A 25,337-nucleotide genomic window follows, 5' to 3' on the forward strand; every position below is an offset into this window, starting at 1 on the left:
CGCTCGCTGACACTTTTTTCTCTTGGATCCTTCTGTTTGACTACGGACCGAGCACCTGAAATTGTGCCTTTTATCTGTAAATTTGTGTTACCCAAACGGCAAATATCCTTTACGACAAGTTGTTTACTTTCTGAGCTTTGCTGTTCATACGCTTCGTTGACCTGATTGGTTGATTTGGTCGGCTTGTTGGTGATAGACAGATGGTTAATCCAATTAGCATCCAGTATTTTCGCCCCTTCCCAAAAGATCTCCAAGTGAGAGTTCCCAGATGGATATGCTGAGAAAATGTGGATCATGCAAATCAATCCATCTGGCGGAGTCTGGATAAGAGAACGGGAACATAAATGTACCGTCTGTTTCTGCTGTCCTGATAACAGATCAACTCATTCTTTGAGTTTGGTTTATCTTAAACGTTGAATGCTAAATACATTTGAGAGAAACAGGTTTGACAGGATTTGTTAAGCAGATCTGATACTGGATTGAGATTAATTTAAAACTCACTGCAGACGCATTTTGGTCCGTACCAATGAGGTGTCGGGGTTCAATCAGAAAAAATATGACTGTGGAGAAAAGGGCGATACGTAATGGAGGAAGTAATGAGCTATGAGGGGAAAACGAGGGAAGGAGAAAGGCAGGTAGACAATGAGGAAAGAGGATGAAGAGAGAGCTGGACGATAGCGGAGGAGAGGGAGAGAGAGAGGAGGGGAGAAGAGAATGAGGAATGATATTTATAGAAGGAGACAAAGCCTGGTGTCTGTTACCTCGGGGGGCTCACAGGCTCATCTTTCCGTTTTTTCAAATCAACACTGTGCTTCCAACTTATTGTCTTTCGCCCTCTTTTCCACTATCACCCTCCGGCTCCCTCCCTCCCTCCCTCCATCCCTCGCTCTCTCTCTCTCTCTCTCTCTCTCTCAGATTGGGTTACTGTCTGCCTGCAGGCTCTGCTGCAGCCTCATCAGCCCCTGCACTCCACACTGATTGTGTTTACTGGCTAAACACGAAATGCTTTCCTCTCTGTGCATCTTTGTGAGGGGGCAGGCTTCTCTCACAATGGTACAGGAATATGTATCATAGTATAATATGAAAAACCCCAATGAAGTAGGGGATCTAGCAGATTTTTTTGTTGTTATTTAATTCCCCTTTTGTAACAGAGAAATGACTGAACTGTGTTTGATTGAGCACAAATTCAACCATACAAATGTATTAAACAACCTTTAATGTATCCATCTTTCATATGACAACAGCTGCTTCAAAAGCCCTTTTAGCTGCTATGCAATTAACGTCACCTACTAATTTTTCAGTACCTACATAACTAAAGGAAAACAATTTTGAGAAATGTAAATGTAAAGGCCATTTCGAATAGGGATTGACCGATATGGATTTTTTAGGGCCGACACTGATACTGTTTTTTTTTCATCTGCCTTAGCCGATGACCGATACGGACTGCTGTGGAGCCATGAGACACTACTTTCACTCCCTCAATTTACATCATAAAAATTACACAAAGACGATATTATCGACGGATAATATCGTCTGGCAGGTCTATCACTATTTACAAACGCCAGAAAATAACATTAACTATACTGGGAGTGTAACTTCTTTTTCAATCAAATCCAAACTCCATATATATCCAGTAACGTAACGTTAGCTTATGAATATGGGAGGCGATAGCTCTGTAGATTTCGGAGGGCTACGTTCTCTGCAACTCTCTACTAGCGAACACGATGGACTTCATTGCATTAGATGACCGGCCTGGTCATCTAATGCAATGAAGTCCATCGTGTTCGCTAGTAATCCCTTAGGCTTTGGTTTCGTTTATCAAGGACTGAGTCTTGCTGGTGACAGTTGCTGCAGATCTTTCTCTGACGCGATGCAATACTTCACACACAGCAGACATTTTTTTCTTCCAATGGCAGTCAACGATCGGCCGATTCTGCCGATAAATCGGTGCATCCCTGCAGGGTAGTGCCTGATTTTGGCAAATCTAGTGAATTACAATATTATATCTCATTTATACAACAATGTTTTAGTATTGTCATAAAGTGGAGGTACAATGGTTTTGCAAAAATCTCTCACGTTTGACAAACTTCTATCGTCTGACAGTATATGATGTCATGTCCCTGAACCGTGGCAAGGACAGATTTGAGTTTCATATTCGGAGGTGAGGATATTTTGGCCAGTGCTCACTTGTTCAAAGGGCGCTTTTAAAAAGGTTAGGACTTGATTGTTTAGGGGAAAGTCAGAGTGACAAGCTGGTTCCTTATGATTCAAGTGCTGGTGGGATGGTCCGCCTCTTCCCATTACTGAATATGATGGCGTGCAGTCGCCGTGTTAACGTTCTTTCAACCAATCTGATGGGGAGGGTTTTGCGGCACGAGATGCTGAATGTTTTGCTGAAAAGCAGAAATTAACTCGAGCCTTTCTTAAGCTTCTTTCGTCTCGTCATCACTTTCAACAATCTCTATCAGCATCAGAAACTTGTACGGGAAAAAAAAAGCAGCTAATGCCGACCACACAGTTCTTGTGCCCCAACTTGTGGTCAACATTTCGAAGAGGCTACATGTATACGCTCCGAATCGTAGCTACAGCATAACCCTTTCATGCACAGCTTCAGGTTAGGGAGTCTGTTAATGAGGGTCCTGAAGTGTGTGTGCCTGGAGATGAGTTTGTGTGTGTATAAGGATGTTTATATACTTATGGGTGGATGTGTACAAAGTGTGTTAAAGTAAGTGTGTACAGTATGGTCTGGTGTGTGTACATGTCAATTTGATGTGATGAATTGAACCAGTACACACAAACGCAATTTGATGCCGCTCTTTAATCACTCGGAGCCAAATGGTAACTAAAAACACCATGCTGAGGCTGAAATTACGGACGCTTCACTTTGTGCGTCTACTCTCCTTTTCTTCTTCTTTTGTTGTTTGGTTGGAGTGTGCACTGTGGTCACGAGGTGTTGAATCGACAAACGTGGAGTGTGTTTATTTTGAAGGAGGCCAACAACCACCGGGGTCTTCTTTCCTTTTCAATCTACAACGAACAATTTATCCCCAAACCTCTCTCACACTACTGCAAATTGCATCCATGTTTCACTCTCTCTCTAAATTGTGTTTCTCTGCTCCATCTTTATTCCTTTGTCTTCCCTGTACAATTATACACCCCCCTTTCTGTTCCTGTGCTTCTTCTTTCATTTTCTTCTGGCTTTCTCTTACAATTACCCTCTCTCTTATTCCGTCAAATCGTCTTGCTTTTTTTCATCCATCTTCAGTCACTCCATCCCTGAACCCCTGAGACACAGCGGTCACCAGCTCGAGTGGAAAAGAGATGAATGCTTTTCCACAAAACGACACTTCAGGCATCAGATTAAACATCTCTGCTGCAGTAAAAATGGCTGCTACACACTGCATAACGATGGGCTTGTGCCTGTCAGTCAGAGGGGAGCTTCCTGACCGCAGGGCCCGGTGGGGACCAATGATGTGGCTCCATCGTTGTCTCATTGGTTTTAAATTATTATCGCCCAATGCCCCGAGTCGTCCTTGTGACTTCTGATATTAAAAACCCTGAATGTCTTGATGGTTACATGACCACGGGCCATTGGTTCTCATAGGCTTTTGTATAATTAACTGCTTCCTGTCATGCCAGGCGCCTAAATTTATTTTTTTGTTATCCTGCTGATTACAGGAAAATTCCAATTCATTATAATTTGCCTAATTTTCATAGTTTTGGCAATAATTTCTATGATAATGTACCAACCATCGCAATTGCTGATATCTAGGAACACAACAACTATGCTACAACAGGGCACCCTAGTGGGTTTGGGGTTTAATAGTCTTGCTTACTGGATGTACAATCCTGACACCCCACGCTGTGAGGCATTCTCCTTCCCTTCCGCTAACTTTTTGAGTGCACTGTTGCTGCATCAGGAACTTAGTGCCGCCCAAGACGACTGTGATTAGTTTAAAGAAATGCAAAAATGCCTGCAGTGCGTTTTTAACTCCTATCTCAGAATGATATGCTGGTGTAGCTGACACAGCGCTGTGGACATCGATGTGTGTATGTGAGACTAAGGGTTTAGGCACTGACCACGAACCACACCGTCCCTAAATCTTGTCAGGCTGGGAAAAACATTTTTTCACATCATCTGCCAACAGTTTCCTACATTTGCAGTTACTCTCTCACTTTCTGCAACCTTATAAAGGCATAACATAGCCAAATTTTAATAAAAATAATGATGATTAAATGATTAAAAAACAACAATGTGGTGGGAAAAGAGCCCCAAACTGGCAGGTTGTAAACAAGCCAAAAACCATCAGATTATTCACAGTAAGTTACTTTAGTTGGACGTCAAAACACTGTCAGCGTTCTTGAAATTTCAGTAATAATCCCTTATTGTACAAACATCAGTGATAAAACTACCTTTAGCGACAGAAACCATCTTTTGAAGTGTACTTTTAGTTTGGCCCATATCCTATCTGCTAACTTGGAGGGGGCGGGACTTATGAGCTATACTGCAGCCAGCCACCAGGGGGCGATCCAGAGGCTTTGGCTTCACTTTTGGGGAGATGTCAAACCGTTCTTCCTTATGTACAGTATATGGCTTGTGCACACACACACACACACACACACACACACACACACACACACACACACACACACACACACACACACACACACACACACACACACACACACACACACACACACACACACACACACACACACACACACACACACACACACACACACACACACACACACACACACACACACACACACACACACACACACACACACACACACACACACACACACACACACACACACACACACACACACACACACACACACACACACACACACACACACACACACACACACACACACACACACACACACACACACACACACACACACACACACACACACACACACACACACACATTCCTGTGAAATGAATTCTTTGAGTTATGGCTACAAATGCATTTCCCAGTTACCTTGACCTTTAACCTCCAAAATCTAACCATTTCATCTCGATTTCCTCACAAGAATGGGACGGATGGATGGCTCGAAAACATAACGCCACCGACCGTGGCTGTCACTGGTGCAGGGGCATAAAATCCATGAATATGTGTGATGATGGCAGCAGCTTCTTTTAGCTCACAACACTGATCAATGAGGAAGACCTGGAGCCAGTTAATGGGAAACTGACAGACACAGACTCATAGAGGGACGGAGACTCCCCAACCAGAGCCCCTCAACAGGGTGACGAGTGTGTGTATGATGGGTGGGTTACTGGGGTTGTTAACAGGGGCCCCTAATCCTGGGGCCGGGCTGTAATCCTGCCAACGGTCTGTTGTGGACTGTGACCCTGATGGCGCGTGTCTCCCACCCCCTCCACCTCACACTCTCAGAGAGACGCACACACACACACACACTCTGGCCAACCTGTTACCCCTCACAGCTGAGGAGACACAGCAGCTGAGACAGCAGAGGACCCCATTAAATTGAATAAACACACACACACGTACACAGGCGCAACACAGATCCATGCAGAGCGTACACACAAACATACACTACACAACCTCCAATTGACACAAACCCACAGACACACAAAACACACACACACACATACACACACACAAAACCACCAGGACGCTGTAACAGACATACACACACACACGCACAGCTGACAGTGCCACAGCAGCCTTACAATAACAAACAGTTGAGCTACTAGAAATACCAGAGCGGGAGATGATACTGAATGCCTGAAAACTGAAACCAACACAAAACACATCCTGCAGATTCCAGCAGCAAAGACAACCTACCGAAAAATGACAAACATTTTTATTCCTGCCAAAGTCGCTGCGAGCAGCCAATCAAAGCCTTGATTAAGCCTGTGTGCTCTGTGTGACAAACAAACCTCTGATTACAGTCGATGTTTAGAGACGATTACAGTTATTTGTGAATTCAGAGTCAGAACAATCAGACGGAGGACTTTTTCCAAGACTGCCAATGAATAATGATTATTATCGTGGAAAATAATGAAGCATCGGCAGATTTTACAAACAAAACGCAACTGCCACTTCACCAGTTGTCAACTTAAATCAAAATAGAAACTCTTTAAGACCGAGCACTTATTTGGTTTGATTTTAATCCAGCTGTACGAAGATAATAAGCGTAACCACACCACAAAACTTTCCCCAACCATAAATAACCAACATCACGTTGAACAGATTTAGAGACACCTGAGGATTTAGAAGATATTTATTGAAAGATGCAAACAAAAACTAGGAATTCAAAACAGAAGAGAGACGTTTTTCCACGTACTAGTCGTGATCTTTTCGACAAATCACAGATGCAAACTGTGCAAATTAATATCACAATAAGGCTGTGACAACATGAAAATCAAGATGTATGAAATAATATTCATCTCATTGAATTGCAACATAACGTGGTTCTATTAAGTTAAATGTCATTGTATGCTATAATTCTTTGTTCCACATCTTCATTTTAATAAACATATTTTAATAACTTTATATGCTTCAGTCCTGCTTTTGAAACCACTTTAGTTTCAATATTTTAAGGAAAGACTTTCACTAAAATGGCCTCTTTTATTTCTGATTTATAATCCCAATGAGGTGATGCATGTGAAGTTAAAAATACTTCAAGATGAAGCGACTAAAACAGGTTTTCCAAAGTCCTTTTTCAAAATAAATGACGCCCAGGGCTTCCCCTTGAGCATCTGTTCAAAAACACAAACACTCACAAACTAACGCACACGCCCGATATTGTGTAAACACTCTGCAGCGGTGCAGGTTAAAATCTGACCTGTGTCGTCCCCTCTCTCTCCCCCCTCTTTCCTGTTTCTCTTCAGCTGCTCTAATAAAGGAAATAAAAGCCCTAAAAATTAACTTTTAATTAATCACCAAAGCTAGAACAACACTTTTAACCACACGTTCCTGATCCAATATCAGTTTCTGGTTCTGAAACTGAACAAACACAATGGCTCCACAGGCAAAGACGGGCCTGTAAAGTTGAGTTAAAACACTTGTATGGAGTATTAATCCGCACCACCAAAGTGATAAAGTAGTGATTTGCCACCTTAACAGCCATTCAGAGGACCTATTTTACCTCAAAAGGTATGCCGTTATAAAAAAAATGCAGTATTTGGCAAAGAAAATACTGTATTTGCTACCAGTGCAGTCAGTATTTGGTAGCAGGCGAAAGCCCTGACTCACCAAGACGACTTTAAACACGTAGCGCCAGCAAAAACGATACATGACTCTGAATATAAATTAAGAATATGATTTATGTTGTGCTTAAAAAGGGAAAGTCTAGTAAAAACTGCACAAATCACTGATTCACGAAGCTCTCAACCTGCTGAATCATCCAACTAGCCGACGAAGCCCAAAGGGTTAAGTGAGTGGCTCAGTTCAGTAACTCAGGGCTGACAGACGGGGTTAGCGTAGCAGTAACAGGGTGTAACTGTAGAGAAGCAGACAGAGGTCATGGTGAAACAGGTGGTGGCAGGTAAAGGCAAAAAGGTGCGTAGCAGTGTACGGCAGACGTGCAGCTGAAAGGCTGAGTGGTGGAGCAGTATGTGGCGACCGGAAGGTTTGGATGGATGCTGAATGGAAGAAGGGAACTGACCGGTTTGTTCCACACTCCTCTTCCCCACCGTTTGCTCAGCCAACGTGGGCCGCCTCTTAAAACACACAAGTCACCGCACAAAAATACACATTTACTTCACCGGGCAGTCCCCTGGACAGTGGCACAATAACACGACCCCGCTGCAAAGCACCCATAAATCTCCTAAATGGTGTGTCCCAAGAAACCCACAAAAACGTGTAAAAACTTAACGCGAGCCAAAAACACGAGGTCAAGTGAGATTTCTTTTCCCCCCCGACATGAAAAGGCAAACCGTCTGTGTTTGTTTATCATAAATAAACCACCATCTAGAGGTCAGGGTGAAAATGAGTAAGGAGAAAAGGGTAAAGCAGGACACAAGAAAACTCAGAGACGGAAATGTGCGAGGCGGAGAGAGACCTCCCTGACAGGAAGACATGAATGGACGGAGAACAGAAAGGCCACAGTAGACGTGTTTTCATTCATGTGTTAATAATGTATCTCAAAAAGGTTTTTACGCTCGCTGAAGGTGGTTCGTACCTTTGTTGGAGAGGAGGTGATGCACTAAATGACGTAGCGGACGTTTAACTCACATGACTGATCAGCTGTTTCCGCTGTCAACATCATGGATATTCCCATAACGTGTCTTTGTCTGCAGACAGCGTGAAACATGGACGATACTCGCCGACATGATAGAACAATTTAAACTTGCCCAACAGAGGAAATTCCTCAAAACCTCTCTCAATTTTTCTCTTGTTTCGTTTTGTTTCCGGTTAGCGACTTCTTCTACTCTGTTAACTCCTGGATTACAGCCATGTGTAGCCTACCCGGCTGTTCAGTCTGACGTAACACCCTTTCAAAATAAGATTTCCGGGTCCAAACGCTCCGTTGAAACAAAACGGACAACACCGGCCGAACTTTTGAACAATAACATCGCATCTTTTTCGTCAGTTAGACACTTTTTTCATCGATAAGAAAGAGGTAAAAGGACAATTAGGTTGTTTTTTAAAAACTCAGCCGTTCAAACAACGTGGAACACGGCCCTACGGCGTTGTAGAAATACGAGGCTTGGACCGCCTTGGACCTGGAAATCATATTTTGAAAGGGTGTTATGTCCCGTCTTATTCGCTCTAAACCCGAATGCTCGCTTGCAATTCACTTGACAAATGAATGGAAACACGACAACAGACCAGCAGATGGATGTAAATTAAGTGAGGAGACAGATTTCGTCAATGAAACAAAAACCAAAATGTACAAAACCGCTGAGTGAGACAGGAAGCACAACTTCAAAACTTAAAAAAAGGTTTTGAAAATGAAAAAAAAAGGCGTAAATTAAAAGTGATGGACAGGTTACTCACGGTGAAGAAGAGGTCCATGACGCGGGTGTCCAGCAGCGCTTCCCTCCAGGTCTCCGTGGGCTTGAGCATGACGTTCTGCGTGGCCTCGAACATGGCGATGTAGTGGCGCCCCAGTGACCCGCCGTCAGTTAAGGCCAACAGCAGCATGAAGAGAAGAAGAAGGAGGAGGAGGAGGAGGAGCGGCACACACAAAAACACCAGCTCCTGTCACTAAGCTCCCTCTCAATGGGTATTTTGGTCTGCGTGTGTGTGAGTCTGTGGTTTGGCTGGCAGCAGAACCTTGTTACTTGTTAAGTCTCCCTCTCATTAATCCTGTCAATCTTTACTCCACAAAAGTTTTTTATTTTTTTTATTATTTTCTCACCCTCCCTTCTTTGTTCCCTTGTTCCTCTCTTCCTCCCTCGTCAGCTCTTCAAGTGCCACAAAGAAACTCTCGCCTTCTCTCTCACCCTCTTGTCCTTCGCCTCTTGCCTCCGTTTCCCCCCCTCTTGTTCCGAGCTTTTACCCTTCTGACACTTGTCCTCTTCTTCACACCAGCACTCCCCTTTCCCTGCGCACACTCGGATTTCTCTCCTCTGCTTCCTCGCAAGATCTTAAACACACAAGACACACTCTCGCTGCAGCCAATGGAGACTCTGCGTTGCTCTGCCCGTGTCCACTCCTCTCCAAGACGTCCTCCAGACTCCTGAAACACTCCCTCTCCCTCCTCAGCCAATCACTTTGTCTCTCCTCCTGACTGCTTTCCAAGACCAAGACTCTCTTTTCTCCCATAGCAGCTCTCTTCCACTTCCCATATGTCTTTTATCTTTATCTTAAGATGCTGTGTCTTTGCCTACACAACACGCCCGATTTAAAACCTCATCTTACCCCACAACACAATCATACTCTATTCTAAACACTATAAAAACATCTTAAATCCCCTTTCAAATGTCCCTTTCTCCTTTCTTCCTCCATGCAGCCACAACACACACACACTGTCACTTAATTTAAGACTCTCTATAACCACAACAAGCTTCATCACAAACCAACAACAAACACTTTCTCCCCACGCAGCCGCAGGAAACTTCCTGTCCTTATTCCAGCCTCCTAAACACACATGCTTTTTCCTTAGCTCATGAAAAACAACCCCCTTTTCTGCTCCTTTTATTCTGCCAAACAAGGCTTTTCTCACTCATCACCCTCACAACACACACACACACACACACACACGCACGCACGCACGCACGCACGCACGCACGCACGCACGCACGCACTTTCCTCAAAGAATCTCACAGACTCACTGTCAACGCTTCTCAAAACCCAGAAAACATTTTTTTGTCCAATCAAACGTGCACGATCTCCTGACGAAAACGTCAGATAAATTTACCCAAAACGTAGAAGAAAAGATTATTTTTGATGGTTTTTGGTCGTCCGTTTTCCCTGACTTTATTTGAGAAACAAACAATCTTTCTTCACTCTTACCTCCCTAAACTGATCAGAACTCCTTTTCTCATGACATATTATTGAGGTTGTAGTTTGCAGTTGTGTTATACTGGAGTCCGAGTACATAAGGGATGTATCTTTTACTAAAATTACATCCATTTGTCTACATTTCTTTTGGTTGGATGACTAAAACATATGAATTGGGAATTTCTCAAGCCTCAGGAAAGGCAGAATATTTTGTCTAAGACTTTGTAATTAAATGAAATGTTTGAACAATGCAACGGCAAAACCCACGAGGGTCAGGCTCTTTGTGTGCGTCACGTGAAAATTAAGGAATCCAATCTTTGAACTCGGCCTTCATTTTGATCTCAACTACAAAGTTTGATGACTGCATCTTGCACGGTCGTCGCAGTGATAGAATCTGTCCGCAGAGACAGAAACAAACCCGGCAAAACACTCAAAACCACATCTGTGACAGTTCCTGCTGCTGTGATGACACACAAACACCTTTCAAAATAAAGGCGTCCAGTATAACACCATTAATAACTACAGTAAACATTTAATTGAACATTACAGTAAACTTTATGGCAGAACAGTTGTATCAGACTGAACTAGATTAATAATAATAAAGTGGCCACAGAGTGTGTACGTTTCATTCCTATATTTTAGCCGCTGCAGTATTTTATATCTGAGATTCTAATTTGATTTAGTTTTACTTTATAAATATCTTTTTAAATAAATATTTGAGATCACAGTTGGAGGAAGCCGTTTCATATATATTTATATAAACTGTATGCTTCTCTAAATCTCTACCTGACCCATTTGGTATATTTGGAAACTTGAATCTCCAATAAAAATAAATACTTCTGTGGGTTTAAACACCGTCTGTAATGACTAACCACTGGTGGATCTGTGGGGTTTTAATGGTTTAACACGCTGAACGGATTATTTTATTGTCTCCTATCCAGAACAAATGGACTTTACAACAACTTAGTACAACAGCCTCTAATAATTTTAGTTTCTCATTGTAGGTTTTGTTTGAACATTGTATCCTCTGCTAATGCTTTCTCCTCTTGTTTGTAAAAAACAATAAAAAACAGCCCATTAATAAAAAAAAACCCTATTGCTCTCCGTCTTCCATCACCTGCACAAAACACATGCAAACGCACACAGAGCCGTATCTCTGCCCCGCGGCGCGACGACAGCAGAGGGGGGAAACTTCCAGAGGAATGTTTGATCAAAGCCAAACAGCGGCAGAGGCCGGCGAGGTCGAGCATTCCTCCGACACCAGCCCACAGTCACTCCCCAAGCACACACCCCACCACAACACACCACACCGCGCTTTTCGGCACAAAAGTTGGCACCTGTCTAAGGGTCTGTGGGATGTGTGTGTCCAATGCTTGGCTTTCAGGCCTTGTTAAAAATAGTGGCGGTGAGGCAGGAGACCTCTATCTGAACCTTTCTGAAGGCGGAAGGAATGAGAAAGAGATCAGAATAGGCAACGTGACTACGATTATATTTATTTGGTTTATACAAAGGTTCAACTCCTTGCTTTTTTTTTTAACTTTATTTATAAAACGCTCCTTCTTTTAGTTGCTTTTAAGTACTCTTGACCTGCAGCTTTCTGATTTCACAAAATTCACCAGGTTGAATGAAAACTTGTTTATCTTACAAATCCCTTCGATTCAAGACAGAAAAGGAAATGTAACATGAGGGCAGGCTGCAGTCGTGAGGGCGTCTCCACAGGGAGGGACCACCTCAGCGACAGAGGCTGTACAAACCCTCCTAAAGATCATATGACTGAGACAAAACTCACAAGAGACCTCAGGAATGATAACTACACGGCTACTCCGACTATTTTACACAGCCGGACAGAGATGTAAAATGGATCCGACAGGCTGTGACACCAAAAAGACAGAAACGTTCTAAGCTGGCGGGGAAACTGAAGATGCTTGATTTCATTATTCGAAACATTTTAAACTGATCATTTGGATGAATGGTTTTATTTGTGCAGAAGTACACAGCAAGTGTAGCGAGAATGCACGTCATCTTTAAGACTTTCAAACTTCATTTGATAACACAAATGTTAAGTGCTAAGTGTAACATGTTTACTACGATACCATTTTTGAGATGAGTCGACTTAAAAGAAGCTACTGTAGAAGGAGGCTTCGTGGAAAAAGAAGTATAATGCAGCGGTCAGAGGGTTTTTTAGAAGGCTGGGGGAGCTTTTTTTTCTCCTGCCCTCCACTTTTTTGCGTCAAGATTAAAGATTAAAGATTAAGCCCTGTCCCTACCGTCCAATCGGACAAATTGAGAGGCGGGAGTTCTGTGGTGGCAGTGACAAGTGGTAGCTTAGACTTCCTGATTTGTTTTAAAGTGTAATCCTGGCACATCTTTCCATGGTCTTTTTCGGCACTTACATACATCAAATAAGCCATCGAGACAGTTTTTATGTGTAACAACTATTAACGGAGAAATCCGGGAAGGCGCTAACAGCAGGACGTGGCTAACACTGATTAGCTCGGGGCAGCACGGTGAAAGCATTAAAACGTCTTTTTTAACCACTAATACTGCTCAAAATAACACCAGACCTCTGCAGTAGAATGAGAAGAGTCCCTACACACAAAACGAAGCACCAACAACGTAGTTGGTGAACCCAGAGTTTATTAAAAAAGTGTTTTAAAGACTTACCTACTGGCCCCTGTACCAGCTCCTCTCATAGTAAAGTCCATTCAAGTCGATTACCAAAGTCAATCCAAAAGGAAGGAGCCCATTGGTGCTTTGTTTTCTGTGTAAGGACTCTTCTCATGCTGCTGCAGAGGTTTGCTGTTATTTTCAGCAGCATTAGTGGTTAAAAAAGACGTTTTAATGCCTTCACCGTGCTGCCCACTGTTAGCCACGTCCGGCTGTTAGTGACTCTCCAGGATTTTTCCGTTAATAGTTGTTACAAGAAAAAAACTGTCTCGATGGCTTATTTGATGTGTGTGAGTGCCGAAAAAGACCATGGGATGATATTACGCCAGAATTACACTTAAAGCTAACATTAGCTCACTTTAAATGTTGCCGAGACACATCTGAACAAATTGTAGCACCAACCACTTTCTTATGTTTAGGTTTGATCCCTTTTTACCCTGTGTTGTTTGAGGGATGCAGATGGAAGTGGAAATATCTCTCAGCAACACAAAAGCAGTGAGATTCAGTCTCACTGAAAAGAGCAGTGGAGACAGCTAGGAGAAGGCGCTGCCCTTGGACTTGGCACACCACTTGAAAGTACCGGGCGCTGCGCTCAAAGTTCAGAATTATTTTAACTGTGACCTCGTTGCCACTGACCTTTCAAAGCGTAGGTGTATAGCGTACACCTACGCTGTGCTTTGCCCCACCTCTGTGCCTCACCTCACGGTTTTACTGCTTGTCATGCGTCAGTCCCCTCTATCATAGTCATTTTACTGTATGCTAAGTGTTCTTGTATAGGTTTTATTTTCTATTACATTCTAATTTTAGTTTTAAATACCTCTTATTATTAATTTGTTTTATTTTCTCTATGTATTATCTAAAAAAGACTGAGAAAACCATATTCATAAGTTATTTACTGTTGCATTAAAGACACAATGAACACACGTAGATAACTATTCAGACTTTCACCTGACTTTTTTACGCTGATATCGGTCATGGTCACATTAATCGCGCCAAAGAAATCCTGATTTTGTTCAGTTGTCACTCATCAAACTATCATAAAACATTCATGTACCGTCCTGAATAACAACTCGCATGAACTTTAATGAAAGTTACTACTTCTCCTGATTGTTCAAGTGTTCACTTTAAGTTCAAGCAGTCGAATTCTGAGGGGAAGAAAAATCCAACTTGCTGAGTTGACATGTGAATTTACAACTTCAACCCTGTTACCCACCCTGCTGGGGAAAAAAGACAGGCTGCATGTGTGTGTGTGTGTTTGTGTGAGCGTGGTTGTGAGCGTGTGTGTGTGTGTGTGTGTGTGTGTGTGTGTGTGTGTGTGTGTGTGTGTGTGAGCGTGTGTGTGTGTGCGTGTGTGTGTGAGCGTGTGTGTGTGAGCGTGTGTGTGTGAGCGTGGTGCACATGCCTCCAGGATGAGTAATGTACGCGGAGTGACTAGGACATGTGGCTGTGGGTTTGGTGGGTTTTTAAAAGACATCACCTGCTACTATCTCAACCCTTCCAGCAGGCTCAAGAATAACTAATGTGACACGTCAATTTTCCACTGGAAAGATAAGACGGACTGACCGATAAACAAACACACCGACACACTTTCAACTGATCGAACACACAGCCGATGACCACGAGGGTTTAAATCAAACGCGTGAAAAAGTGAAGAGATTCACACACGTTTAGTTGCCAATTTGCAGGCACACAGACACATAAACACACATTTTAATGCCTTAATTAACACCAGCCACCGGTTCAATACCAATAAGACTGCTGCTGGTAGTTACAGCCAGTTACGTTGGCAGAGAAACAACCAGCATTTGAAGTTTAATTTCCTTTTATTCTGAGTTGCCCAAAGCAAGCCGACGACTTTTCACATCTTCAGTGACTGACACAAGGACGTCCAGTATTTATGGTTTCGCATGCGAACCTCAGCGCAGGTAGTGTGCGTCCATGTACAGCTCCACTTCAAAGCGTGAGGGAGCATAGTGGCAATAAAAAGCTCTTCCTTCAAGGGCTATAATTCAGCATTCGTTGCTATGCATACATACGAACCACATGACTGCAAAACAGCAAACGTGAGCTGAGCTGAGTTATGTGGAACCGCGAGACCAAAAGTTTAATTCTGTGGGTTTGTTAATGTTGTTACCACATCCTATCAGAGATGGAGTGGCTATAAATTAAACTCTAACGAAATCTTCACAGATTTTATTTGTGTTACTTTGGCGTCAAAGACTTTATATGAACAACACTAAGGGCGGAAAAACATGCAAGTACACAAATGCAAAACACAAATGACAACGTCTGGCCCAGTTGGCACAAACGAGTTTCCCCGGTGAACATACTCTTAGAGGCAACAAATGTAATTCCTTAATGGGGTGACGTAGGGCTAATAAGGGCGTTTCCATGACCACAAAACATGCCGTTTGTGGAGGAACATGTGCTGCTATTTTCTGCACAAAGTAAAAAACAGAAAGCATACAGTAGACGATGGGATTTCTGTCTGAATGAAGAGGCGACGAAGACGCATACAGACATGTTAAGCTACAGCTTCATCACATTGAACAGCTGTGGTTATTTTATTTTTATTTTCCCAAAATCTGGAGATATATGGAGGTATGAAATGATCTGTATCGGGGTAGATTTGAGAGTTTTTGCTTAAGTAGTTTGTAGGGTGTTTCCATGGTTTAATTCCCTAACTGCATTGTATATTTTATATCATTGAAAACCATTTTTAAAAAGGCAAAGAAAGTCTTTCAAACTGATTCATGATGTTTTCTTTCCCATGAACTGTTGGTTTCTTTTCATTTATAATTAGCAGATCCTTGAAACGTGTAACCCATCGTAGTGAGAATCAACTGTTCGTTTGTTATGAACGCTGGTCAATTTTACTGTTCAGCTCCATTTCTTTCAAATATGTTGGTCGGTTCAGTAACTTCTCTTCTTCTAGTTTTGCTCTTTTTGCTCCTTTCTTTATTCTCAAGACAACGCATTTCAGATTACTCAACTCCTAAATTAAAGAAAGCCAACAGACGTGTGACACAATGAAACAAAGAAGCACACTGGTTTGCAAATAGTTAACTAATGCAAAGTGTGTCTAATTTGTAATTAAGAGGCTAAATTGTGCAACACCCCTAGTAGAGTTTATAGTTAAGCCCTTGTACAACAAATCAAATTCTGCTTCACATTCCCGGCTCCTCTTTCACCAACAATTCACAGACGTTGCACAAAGCTCCCAGATCCATTGGACGGGATTTTCATGACCACTTTAAGTGAATTGAACATCTCGCAGGCCCGAGCAACCTTCGTGCATGGGGGGCCGCGGATTAGCGAGCTTCTCCTGTGTCCTCAATTCATTATGGTTGATCCTCTCGACTGAGGATGGACCCGCTGCAAAAGGAAGGCCGGCTGAACGTCTGCCAACGGCCATGCGAAGAGTGCAGCGCTATGCTAAGGCGCGTGGTTGGGTTTAAGTGATATATCCTGCTTTAAGTCTCCCATGCAGCCTCGCCATGTGAAATAACAGTCCAGGAATACCACCCCCACCCCCCCTTCCCTTTCACATTTCCTTCTACTGTTTGGCCCCCGTCTGTTTGGACAGCAGCTGTCATCAATTCACCCACTACTGATTCAAACCAAGAATATATATACATGATGCCATTGTGCTCGATGTCTCTTCCAGATCAGAGAGTGATAGTGAAGGATTCGGATGAAGGTGTCAATGTAACGTAAACACACATGCATAACTCCTTTTTTATTTCAGTAACAAGTGGCATTTTATTAAGGGCTCAAGGAAGAGAAAAAAGCTCATCTTGGAGGGGAAATTAATAAATGGCAAATAATAATAAAATAAATAGTTTACTACATTCGTTTGAAATGATAATCTGCAAGTTTCGTGCTTTGTTTTTGCCTTTTTTTGTTGCCAGGTGCTCCATGATGGTTACTGCTTCTCATTCTCGTCTTCAGTGAATTTACATTTTTTATAAAAGTGTAAAATGCACAAAATCCTGAGTGAATGGATCCAAGTCAGCAATCTAAAGTGAAGACTGTGGATCAGTGTGCAAAACATCTTTCATGTCCAGGTGATGACACTTTCTGTTGCTGATGAAGAGCTAATTAAAAAAAAGAAGAAGATATATTTAAAATCTCAAACGACTGAATGCGCATCAGCATTTTTAACCCGTCTGTATTTATCCTCCCCGCTCGTGCTTGGACAGCAGTAGATGAAGATTCTCCATACAGGTCAGGGCCAAGTCAAACATCCAGAGTCAGCTTACACACAAATCCTAACCTTAACCTGCGGGCCAAACCGCCTATAAATTGACCTCTGAACAGCTAATGAGAATACGGGGCCGGGCAGAGACAAGTGTTAGGCTGACAGTCCTCTCTTCGGCACAAGAATAACTCCTGATTGATTGTTGCTCGGAGAAGTTAATGCCGCTTTTAACGCGTCTCACTAAAAATAAGAAAGAAATTCCAAAAGCGGAGGCCTCTCTCTTTGTCTCTGATGACAAAGTATCCAACTGTAGTTGAATCTTCAACTACGGCTGTCTAAACACGAGCAGGGAGGATAAATACAGACGGGTTAAAAATGCTGATGCGCATTCAGTCGTTTGAGATTTTAAATATGTCTTTTTTTTTTTTTAATTAGCTCTTCATCAGAAACAGAAAGCGTCATCACCTGGACATGAAAGATGTTTTGCACACTGATCCACAGTCTTCACTCTAGATTGCTGACTTGGACCTCTTTACTCGGGTTTTGTGCATTTTACACTTTTGTAAAAAACGTAAATTCAGTGAAGAAGAGAATGAGAAGCAGTAACCATCATGAAGCACCTGGCAACAAAAAAAGGCAAAAACAAAGCACGAAACTTGCAGATTATCATTTCAAACGAAGGTAGCAAACTATTTATTTTATTATTATTTGCCATTTATTCATTTCTCCTCCAAGATGAGCTTTTTTCTCTTCCTTGAGCCCTTAATAAAATGCCACTTGTTTTTGAAAGTCAAGTATGAGGCCGGTAGCCGCGCCTCCGTGGAAGAGGCATCGGACGCCATGGTTTAATTTGAAACAACTTGAGTTTTAGTGAGCAGATACAGCGTGAAATCTACACATTCCTCTCTAAAGTGAAGGACATAACAGATGGGGAGGGGGGGGCGAATGCTACAGTACAAAAGCGCCTCTGGCTTTTATAGCAACACAACTGACGGATATGAATTTAGAGATTCCCTAACATACCGACTTCATCTAAACAACGCAAAGTGGATGGAGATATGCAGACTGATCCAGCAGAATGGAGGCAGCAGGGCTGGAGGGCGATCCGTCTGTCAGCTCAGACAGCCATTTACAGCACCTGACTGCTGCCGGAGCCCCGAGGCCTGACCACGACCCTGAGCGGAGTCAAGCCCCGTGTGGAGTGACACGGTGTCGTACCAACGCCCGGGGAGCGTGCCTCCACCAGATGACACCAGAGCTGAAGAGGTTCAGACGGCGGCGAGGACAGATGATATGCATGCCGCTCTGTTTGTCTAAGGGAGAAGCGCTTTTTTAAAAGGGTCTTTGAGCGGGTTGAGGAGTGTGTGTTTTCGTGTGTGAAAGGCGACGGCTGTCAGCCACGCAATTAAGGAGAGGCCCCCCCCGACACCCGCGCTGGCATACGTTTGCGTCGCATCACACAGGCATGTTGTGACACTTGCAGACAGGCGGCTACACTCATTCAGGCCTCCCAGCGGTCTTCATCAATCTGTTCTCCTTTTCAACAACGGCCCAGCCACTCGTGGGCTTTATAAACACTCGCATGCACACAGCTTTTCAAGGAGAATGCCACTTGATTTAAGAATTAATTTGATATTTCTACGGACTGAGACACTCAACATCAAGAAAACAGAGAAGACAGCTCTATGTCCAGGCGACTAGAACCCTGAGGACTCGTTTTATTTATGAATTATCCATTAAAATTCACTTAATGGCGTCTTCAGGTTGCAGACTTCAAGTTAGTAATGCGACCTTATCGTGAAAATGTGACCGATTTAAGAAGTGAATCATACTGATTACATAACATTGTCTCATTCTTTTTATTTTATTGTATCTTCATCTTCTAAAATCTTATTTCATGTATTTGTTAGATTCATTTTTATTCTATTCATCAATTTTTTTAGATTTGTTCTGGAGCTTGGCATCTAAGAATGTCACTACATTGTTTGATCATATATGTGACAATAACACTTGATTTCATCTGTGTAATAAGTGCAAATCTAGTCTGAGAAATTTACTGTTATGGGAATTTAACTATTAGTTGCATTAGTGATGGAGATTATAGTAACATCTTCTAAATACATTGGAGATTAGATGTGCAGGGATGCTGACAAATGTCATTTTATATAACAAAAGTACATATTCTGTGAAATCAACTGAAAAGTACAAGAAAATCTAATGTTTGTCTAATTTTTGGATTTTGTCTGATCCATTGAAATAAATAAACAAATCCAAGTATTTCATCACATTCATGCAAAAATCCTCACATCTAAAACTACCATAACGCATTAACAGACCAGGATGCATTAAAGGCAAAGGTACGGTGGCACAGTTCAGCATTATAACGGCTTATATAATCATATATATATATATATATATATATATATATATATATATATATATATATATATATATATATATATATATATAAAAAATCATATATATATAAATAATCATATTAGGGCTGTGTATTGGCAAGAATCTGGCGTTGCGTATCATAATACAGGGGAATGATTCAATATATATTGATATATTGCAATACAAAAAACACAAAATGCCATAATTTTGTCTTAATTCAGAGGGTTACTTAATCCCGATAAGCGAGCACGGCATTGGGACCAATGGACGCCTCAGGTCAGTGTTTCCAAACCCTTTTTCCTGGTGACCCACTTCTTTAAAGTACCAAAGTAACAACAAACCTCGTCTGTAAATCATGAGAATGAACTTTCCCGAGCATGTTTTTTTACTTATATTATCTTGAATAAGTAAAGCAGCAGAGACATAGATTTGATGAATGGCAACTTTGTTTTACGCATGCGTTATTGAAATCATTGCCATAAGATCCTGAGGGACCTGAGAACAAAATACAAATAAAACAGAATGTAAAAAGGGGTAAGTGTAATAAGCAAGTGCTTCAACCTACAACTTTTTCGCTCAGAATTGATTAGAAACGAACTTAGACGACACTGTATAAATTAAGGTGACACTTTGTTTTTTTTACTATATATGTTATGAATGCGATGCTGTGTACCTATGTGATGGAAATAAACTAAACTAAACTACATATACTGTATGTTAAACACTATAAATTAGACCAAGTATTGCTTTTAGGTAGCGTAGGTAGAGTTTTTTTCCCCCACATACATCGGGCTCAAATGTGTACTTGTGTGTACGATATAAATCTGAAATAAAACACTATTAAACTCTACACTTTGCTCAACCCAAATAAAATCTCCTGCAACCCACGTATGGGTCACGAGGCCAGTCTCTGGGGATGAATGCCTTAGGTTATCCAGTTTCATTCAGCCTCTTAAAGACCGTCATGTCGGCCGAGATCACAGGCGGTCCCGTGGGTCTCAGAGGGTTAATAGAAAATCCATACAGTATCACGAAACAAAGTCTTGTGAAGTGTATCGACATTTTCTTAGGCCCCTAAATCATATCACATAATGGCATGTGCAAGACAAACAAACTCAGCTAAAGACATTTAATAACGCGTATCCTGCTTTAACCTCAAAGGTTCCTCACATGTACAGTAGCTGTTCTGGTGACTTCATATAAACACCCTAAAACACTTTCGAATGAAACTACTGTATGGAAGTTTAACTGCCACAGCTACTACACACGCAGAGGACTTCAGAGCGCATCTTTGAGAACACACACATATCGAACCCAGCGTGCCACGCATACCAAGGGGAGCCTCAACAAGCCAAGGCGGCGGGGGTGGCGGGCTGCTGGAATGATACGGAGATGGACACACAGACACCTCTTTGAAAGTGATACATGGCCCTGGCTGGCAGCAAAGCGCCACTACAGATCCCTTCAGACAGGCAGAGAGGATGCCAGGCTGGATGGGATTTAAGCCCTAATAAGCCTGGACCGTGTGCACGCACACACACACACATACACTAACAGACATGCACGCACACACACTAAGTGCCTAAGTTCGCTCAACAATGCGGCCAACTGCAAAGATAATATGGATGTGTCTCCCACTACAAAGCAAAACTGATGGTCAGCAATGCATTCCTGGGTATCACATGTTTGTAGAGCCGCGCGCACGCACACACACACACACACACGCACACGCACACGCAATTAAGGTGGCAATGCAAACTCATCTACACAAAATAAATCAGATATATTCATAAAAATTAGTATATAACAAGCAGACAAACATGAAATACTCCCCTGAAATCTGCCGCTTTTTAAGATGACCGACTTCTCTTTCTACAGATAAAAAATCAATACTTGATCCCGCGCTCACTTGAAGCTCTTTCATTTAGTCTTTGGTCGACGTTTCGGTCTATTGACCTTCATCAGGACCCAGTGTGCGACTTCTCTTTCTGCCTCTGGAAACCTCATTTACATTCTCCTCCAACAAACCTTTCTTCAACCGCCAACATTGGGAGATACTTTACAACCCATCATTATGTCTATTTGGGGTCAGTCATGTATCTAAAATGATTTGTTAGCATCTATAATTCTTACTTTCCTCCTACAAAGTTAAAGACGTCGGTCTAATATCAAAGCAAATGGCAGTTGATTGGCTGTGGAGTCTTACTTCACAAATGCAGGTATCACAAAACCAAACAGGTGCTCTCTGGATCCAAGGACGTATCGCACCTGCGTGTTTCAGCTCACATGCCCTGAAGAAGACTATGCCATTTATTAAAAGGCTTTTAACGTTTGCAAAGCAGTGCACCTCGGTCATTTTTGGTTCTATCACAAGTCCAAATAAGTGGTTTAGATAATATGTTTTGATGAAATAGTTAAAACTGTCCTGATTATCTTGCTGCTTTTATTTCTTACATAACAGAATTCTGTTGGAAAATTGAGTGTAGCAATGTCATGGGGCCGGATTCACAGTAATTCAATTGTTGAATAAAATCTCAAACCAATAAAAGTTGATGGCTACACTGGGGCTGCATGAGCTTTAAGATGTTACTCTGTGGTCAACGAGGCTTAGTTACTCTGTAAAATAACAGTTTTTTGCTTTTTTTTTAGAATAATTAATGTTCTAACATGTTAAATGGCATTAACTGCATTAAAAGTGTAGTTATGCAACTAACTTGGACTGACCTTAGTTTCCTCATCATTCAGAATTTATCCAATCATGATCTGAAAACGCTTTCTATCCACCAGTTTGGGACAAACTCCCACCACATATCAGACAAGCAACTTCTGCAGCTAAAACCCTATTTAATGATTTGATTAAATTGTATCAAAGATGCCTAACACACATGCAAAGACATCAAATGCAATTGAGGATAAAAAACAATAAAGTCCAGGACTTATTTCCATTGTGGTCCACAACAGGAAACTCACAAGACAAGACACACTGATAACCAATAAAAACCTTTTTCTTAAATACAAATGGAAACTGTAACTGGCCCCATGCTCTATGAGCTCCCCTCTTGAGTACCCCGGCCTTGATTCTCTTTTTTAAAAAATAGTTCAGGCTGGAAATGACTTTAATTTGCTGATTTAACTTGTTACACTGAACTGCCCTTATATAGGCAAAGGTTCATTTCCCTGACAAAGTCTTTATTTAAGGACACAGATCTGATGTACTGTGTAAAAATGTTGGACACTACCAAACAACATTTTATAGATTCATATTCAGTCTTGACATAGTAACACGAGACTCAACAGGAAGCCAGTTGAGCCCAGAAAAATGTTATTTCTTGTAATTAATATCCCAAGCTTCTTACGTTAATGTCATGTGAAAGCTCTTGTATATTTCTCGTACTTGTTGTATGACTTTTTATATTTCATTTCTATCGCTGTTATTATTACTATTCCAACGTTTTTTTATTATTTCTTTCCGGATTTTACTATTGTGTTGTTTTAGCTTTGTGCTGCCTTATTATTGTTATTAATGTTTCTTCTGTGAAGCAGTTTGAGTTGAATTTTATGCTAAATGCTATATAAATAAACTTGTATTATTATTTTGTAGTTAGTGATTATTATTATTATGTTAACTTTATGCAAAGTAGTTTGTTCAGAATAACAAAGTTAATAAGCAGAACGCCATGTTGTTACCCGTTTGAAACGGCAAGCGGAGAGCACATTTATCCAGTCGACCAACCTGGTGCAAATGCCCCGTAACGCTCCCTGTAAGACTCTGACAAAGAAAGGATATGATTGGGTGGCAAGAAGTTCCAGCAGAGGACCTGATTGGCCAGTGACAGGTAGCGCTGGAAGACACACGACATCTGGGCGTTCAGGTTTTCTCGGCGGCTGAACTCCTGCAGCACCTCCATGGTCAACATGAAGATCTGACGCAAGCCCTCCTCCTGGAAGCGAGGGATGGATGATGGAAGAAGAAGAAGAATGACTTGAGGAATAAGAGAAAGGACGGTAACAGGAGGTGAGGCGGGGAACAAACCTGGAACAGACGCTTGCAGCTGCCGTGGAACTCCATGCTGAGGCCGATGCTGCTGGTCTTACTGGAGCTGGAGAACTCGCTGAGCAGAGCGGTCAGGATGGAGCAGGCCAGTGTTTGCTGCAGCAGAGAGGGTGGAGCGATCAAAGCGTTACACTGAGGTCAACGAGTTCAAGTATCAAACACTTTGTCCCCTTTTGGGACGATTACTTGGTCATAATGTTCATCATGTTGCATCATTTCCTGTACGAAAAAGTCGAGTATATTGATTTTCTATGGACATTAACTGCAAAAGATTTCTAGAGGGTATTGTTTACTGTATATTGTTGGTTTGTGGGTTTCCAGGGATTTAAGCCCCATAGAGAATCTCTGGAAAATCCTCAGCAACAAAGTAATGTGTAATAAACCCACTACAGTTACTGAACTGTGGAAGAGAGTGAGTCAGAATGGACGAGGGATCAAACCAGAGCAGTGTGAGAAACTAGTGATGTCCTGTGGGTGCAGATGTGCTGAAGTCATTCAAAGCTGTGGCCTCTACACTTCCTGTTCATTTTTTAATCCTATAGCCCGAAGAGAACATTGTTTAAATCTAAACAATGGTTACTGTTCTCCTAATTTAGCTCACTGCTCAAACATGCCAGTACAGTACGGATATTCTATCAAATTCTGAACAAAAAAAAAAGACAATATTTCAGATTAAATCAAGTATTTAGAATTTGTTCTTCAGTGTGTATCTGTTGTGATGCACAGACCTCACATTATTTGGACTCTAACAGTCTATACTGACACTTATTCTACCTGTACTAACACACTAACATCCTGACACTTACTCTTCTCTTACACTTTATTCTTGTTGATAGGTTAAAATGTTCTTGTATAGTTGCACTGTCGTTATTTGCTGCTCTGTGTGCCCTGAATTGCCCCCCGGGGACAAATAAAGTTTTTTGAATTGAATTGAATATACATGGATAAATGATAACTGGTAAGAAGGTACACATCATAAAATCCGTTCTCACAAAACTACGAACTTGATTCCCAAACACAGCTAACCCTAAAATGATCAAGGATTAGAGTTTATTGAACTCATCATGGTACAACATTAGATACATTTGTGAGTCACAATCTTGCTTTTTTAGGGCGCTGTTAGGGCTCTAAGTTGTGATTACTGCCCCGATCAGAGCCCCGAGTGAGTTTTAGCAGCCTGGTGCAGCTTTTTGTAACCGTTTGAGAAGAGTGGTGAACTTTTTCTGATGTTTTTACATTAAAAAGACTTTAAATCAGAGCTGAAAAGTTCCAATGTCATTTAACTTCACAACAAAACAGCTGAAGGCTGGGGACGGGGACGGGGAGTGGATGCAAGTGCCAATATTTTATCTGGTCTGTCTTCATCAAAAACAAAGAAAAAGCATGTGTGATTAGGACTTCACTCCTAAATTATTTAACATACTTAAGAAATTGGCCATCACTATTAATAAGGGCCCATGGTGAAATCCTCTAATGACTTGTTTTTGACTGACCAACAGTCAGAAAACCCAAAAATATTCAATTTACAATCAAATATAAAGCTGGGGAAGGCCTCAATTCCTAAAACTAGCATTTGGCATTTTACTTC

General features: G+C 41.7%; 1 protein-coding gene across 1 annotated transcript in view; it reads right to left on the minus strand.

Annotated features, from left to right (window-relative positions):
• The window catches only part of xpo4 (exportin 4), a gene marked incomplete at its 5' end in the record, with an annotated part of 67,462 nt that overhangs the window by 31,620 nt on the left and 10,505 nt on the right, over positions 1-25,337 (minus strand). The window contains 3 exons of the mRNA XM_083921944.1: positions 8,982-9,094; positions 23,483-23,636; positions 23,729-23,845. Of these exons, the coding sequence (XP_083778070.1) occupies positions 8,982-9,094; positions 23,483-23,636; positions 23,729-23,845 (384 nt within the window). The remainder of the gene's footprint in view (positions 1-8,981; positions 9,095-23,482; positions 23,637-23,728; positions 23,846-25,337) is intronic.

This window comes from Echiichthys vipera, assembly GCF_963691815.1.
Source record: "Echiichthys vipera genome assembly, chromosome: 10".
NCBI classification, from domain to species: Eukaryota; Metazoa; Chordata; class Actinopteri; order Perciformes; family Trachinidae; genus Echiichthys; species Echiichthys vipera.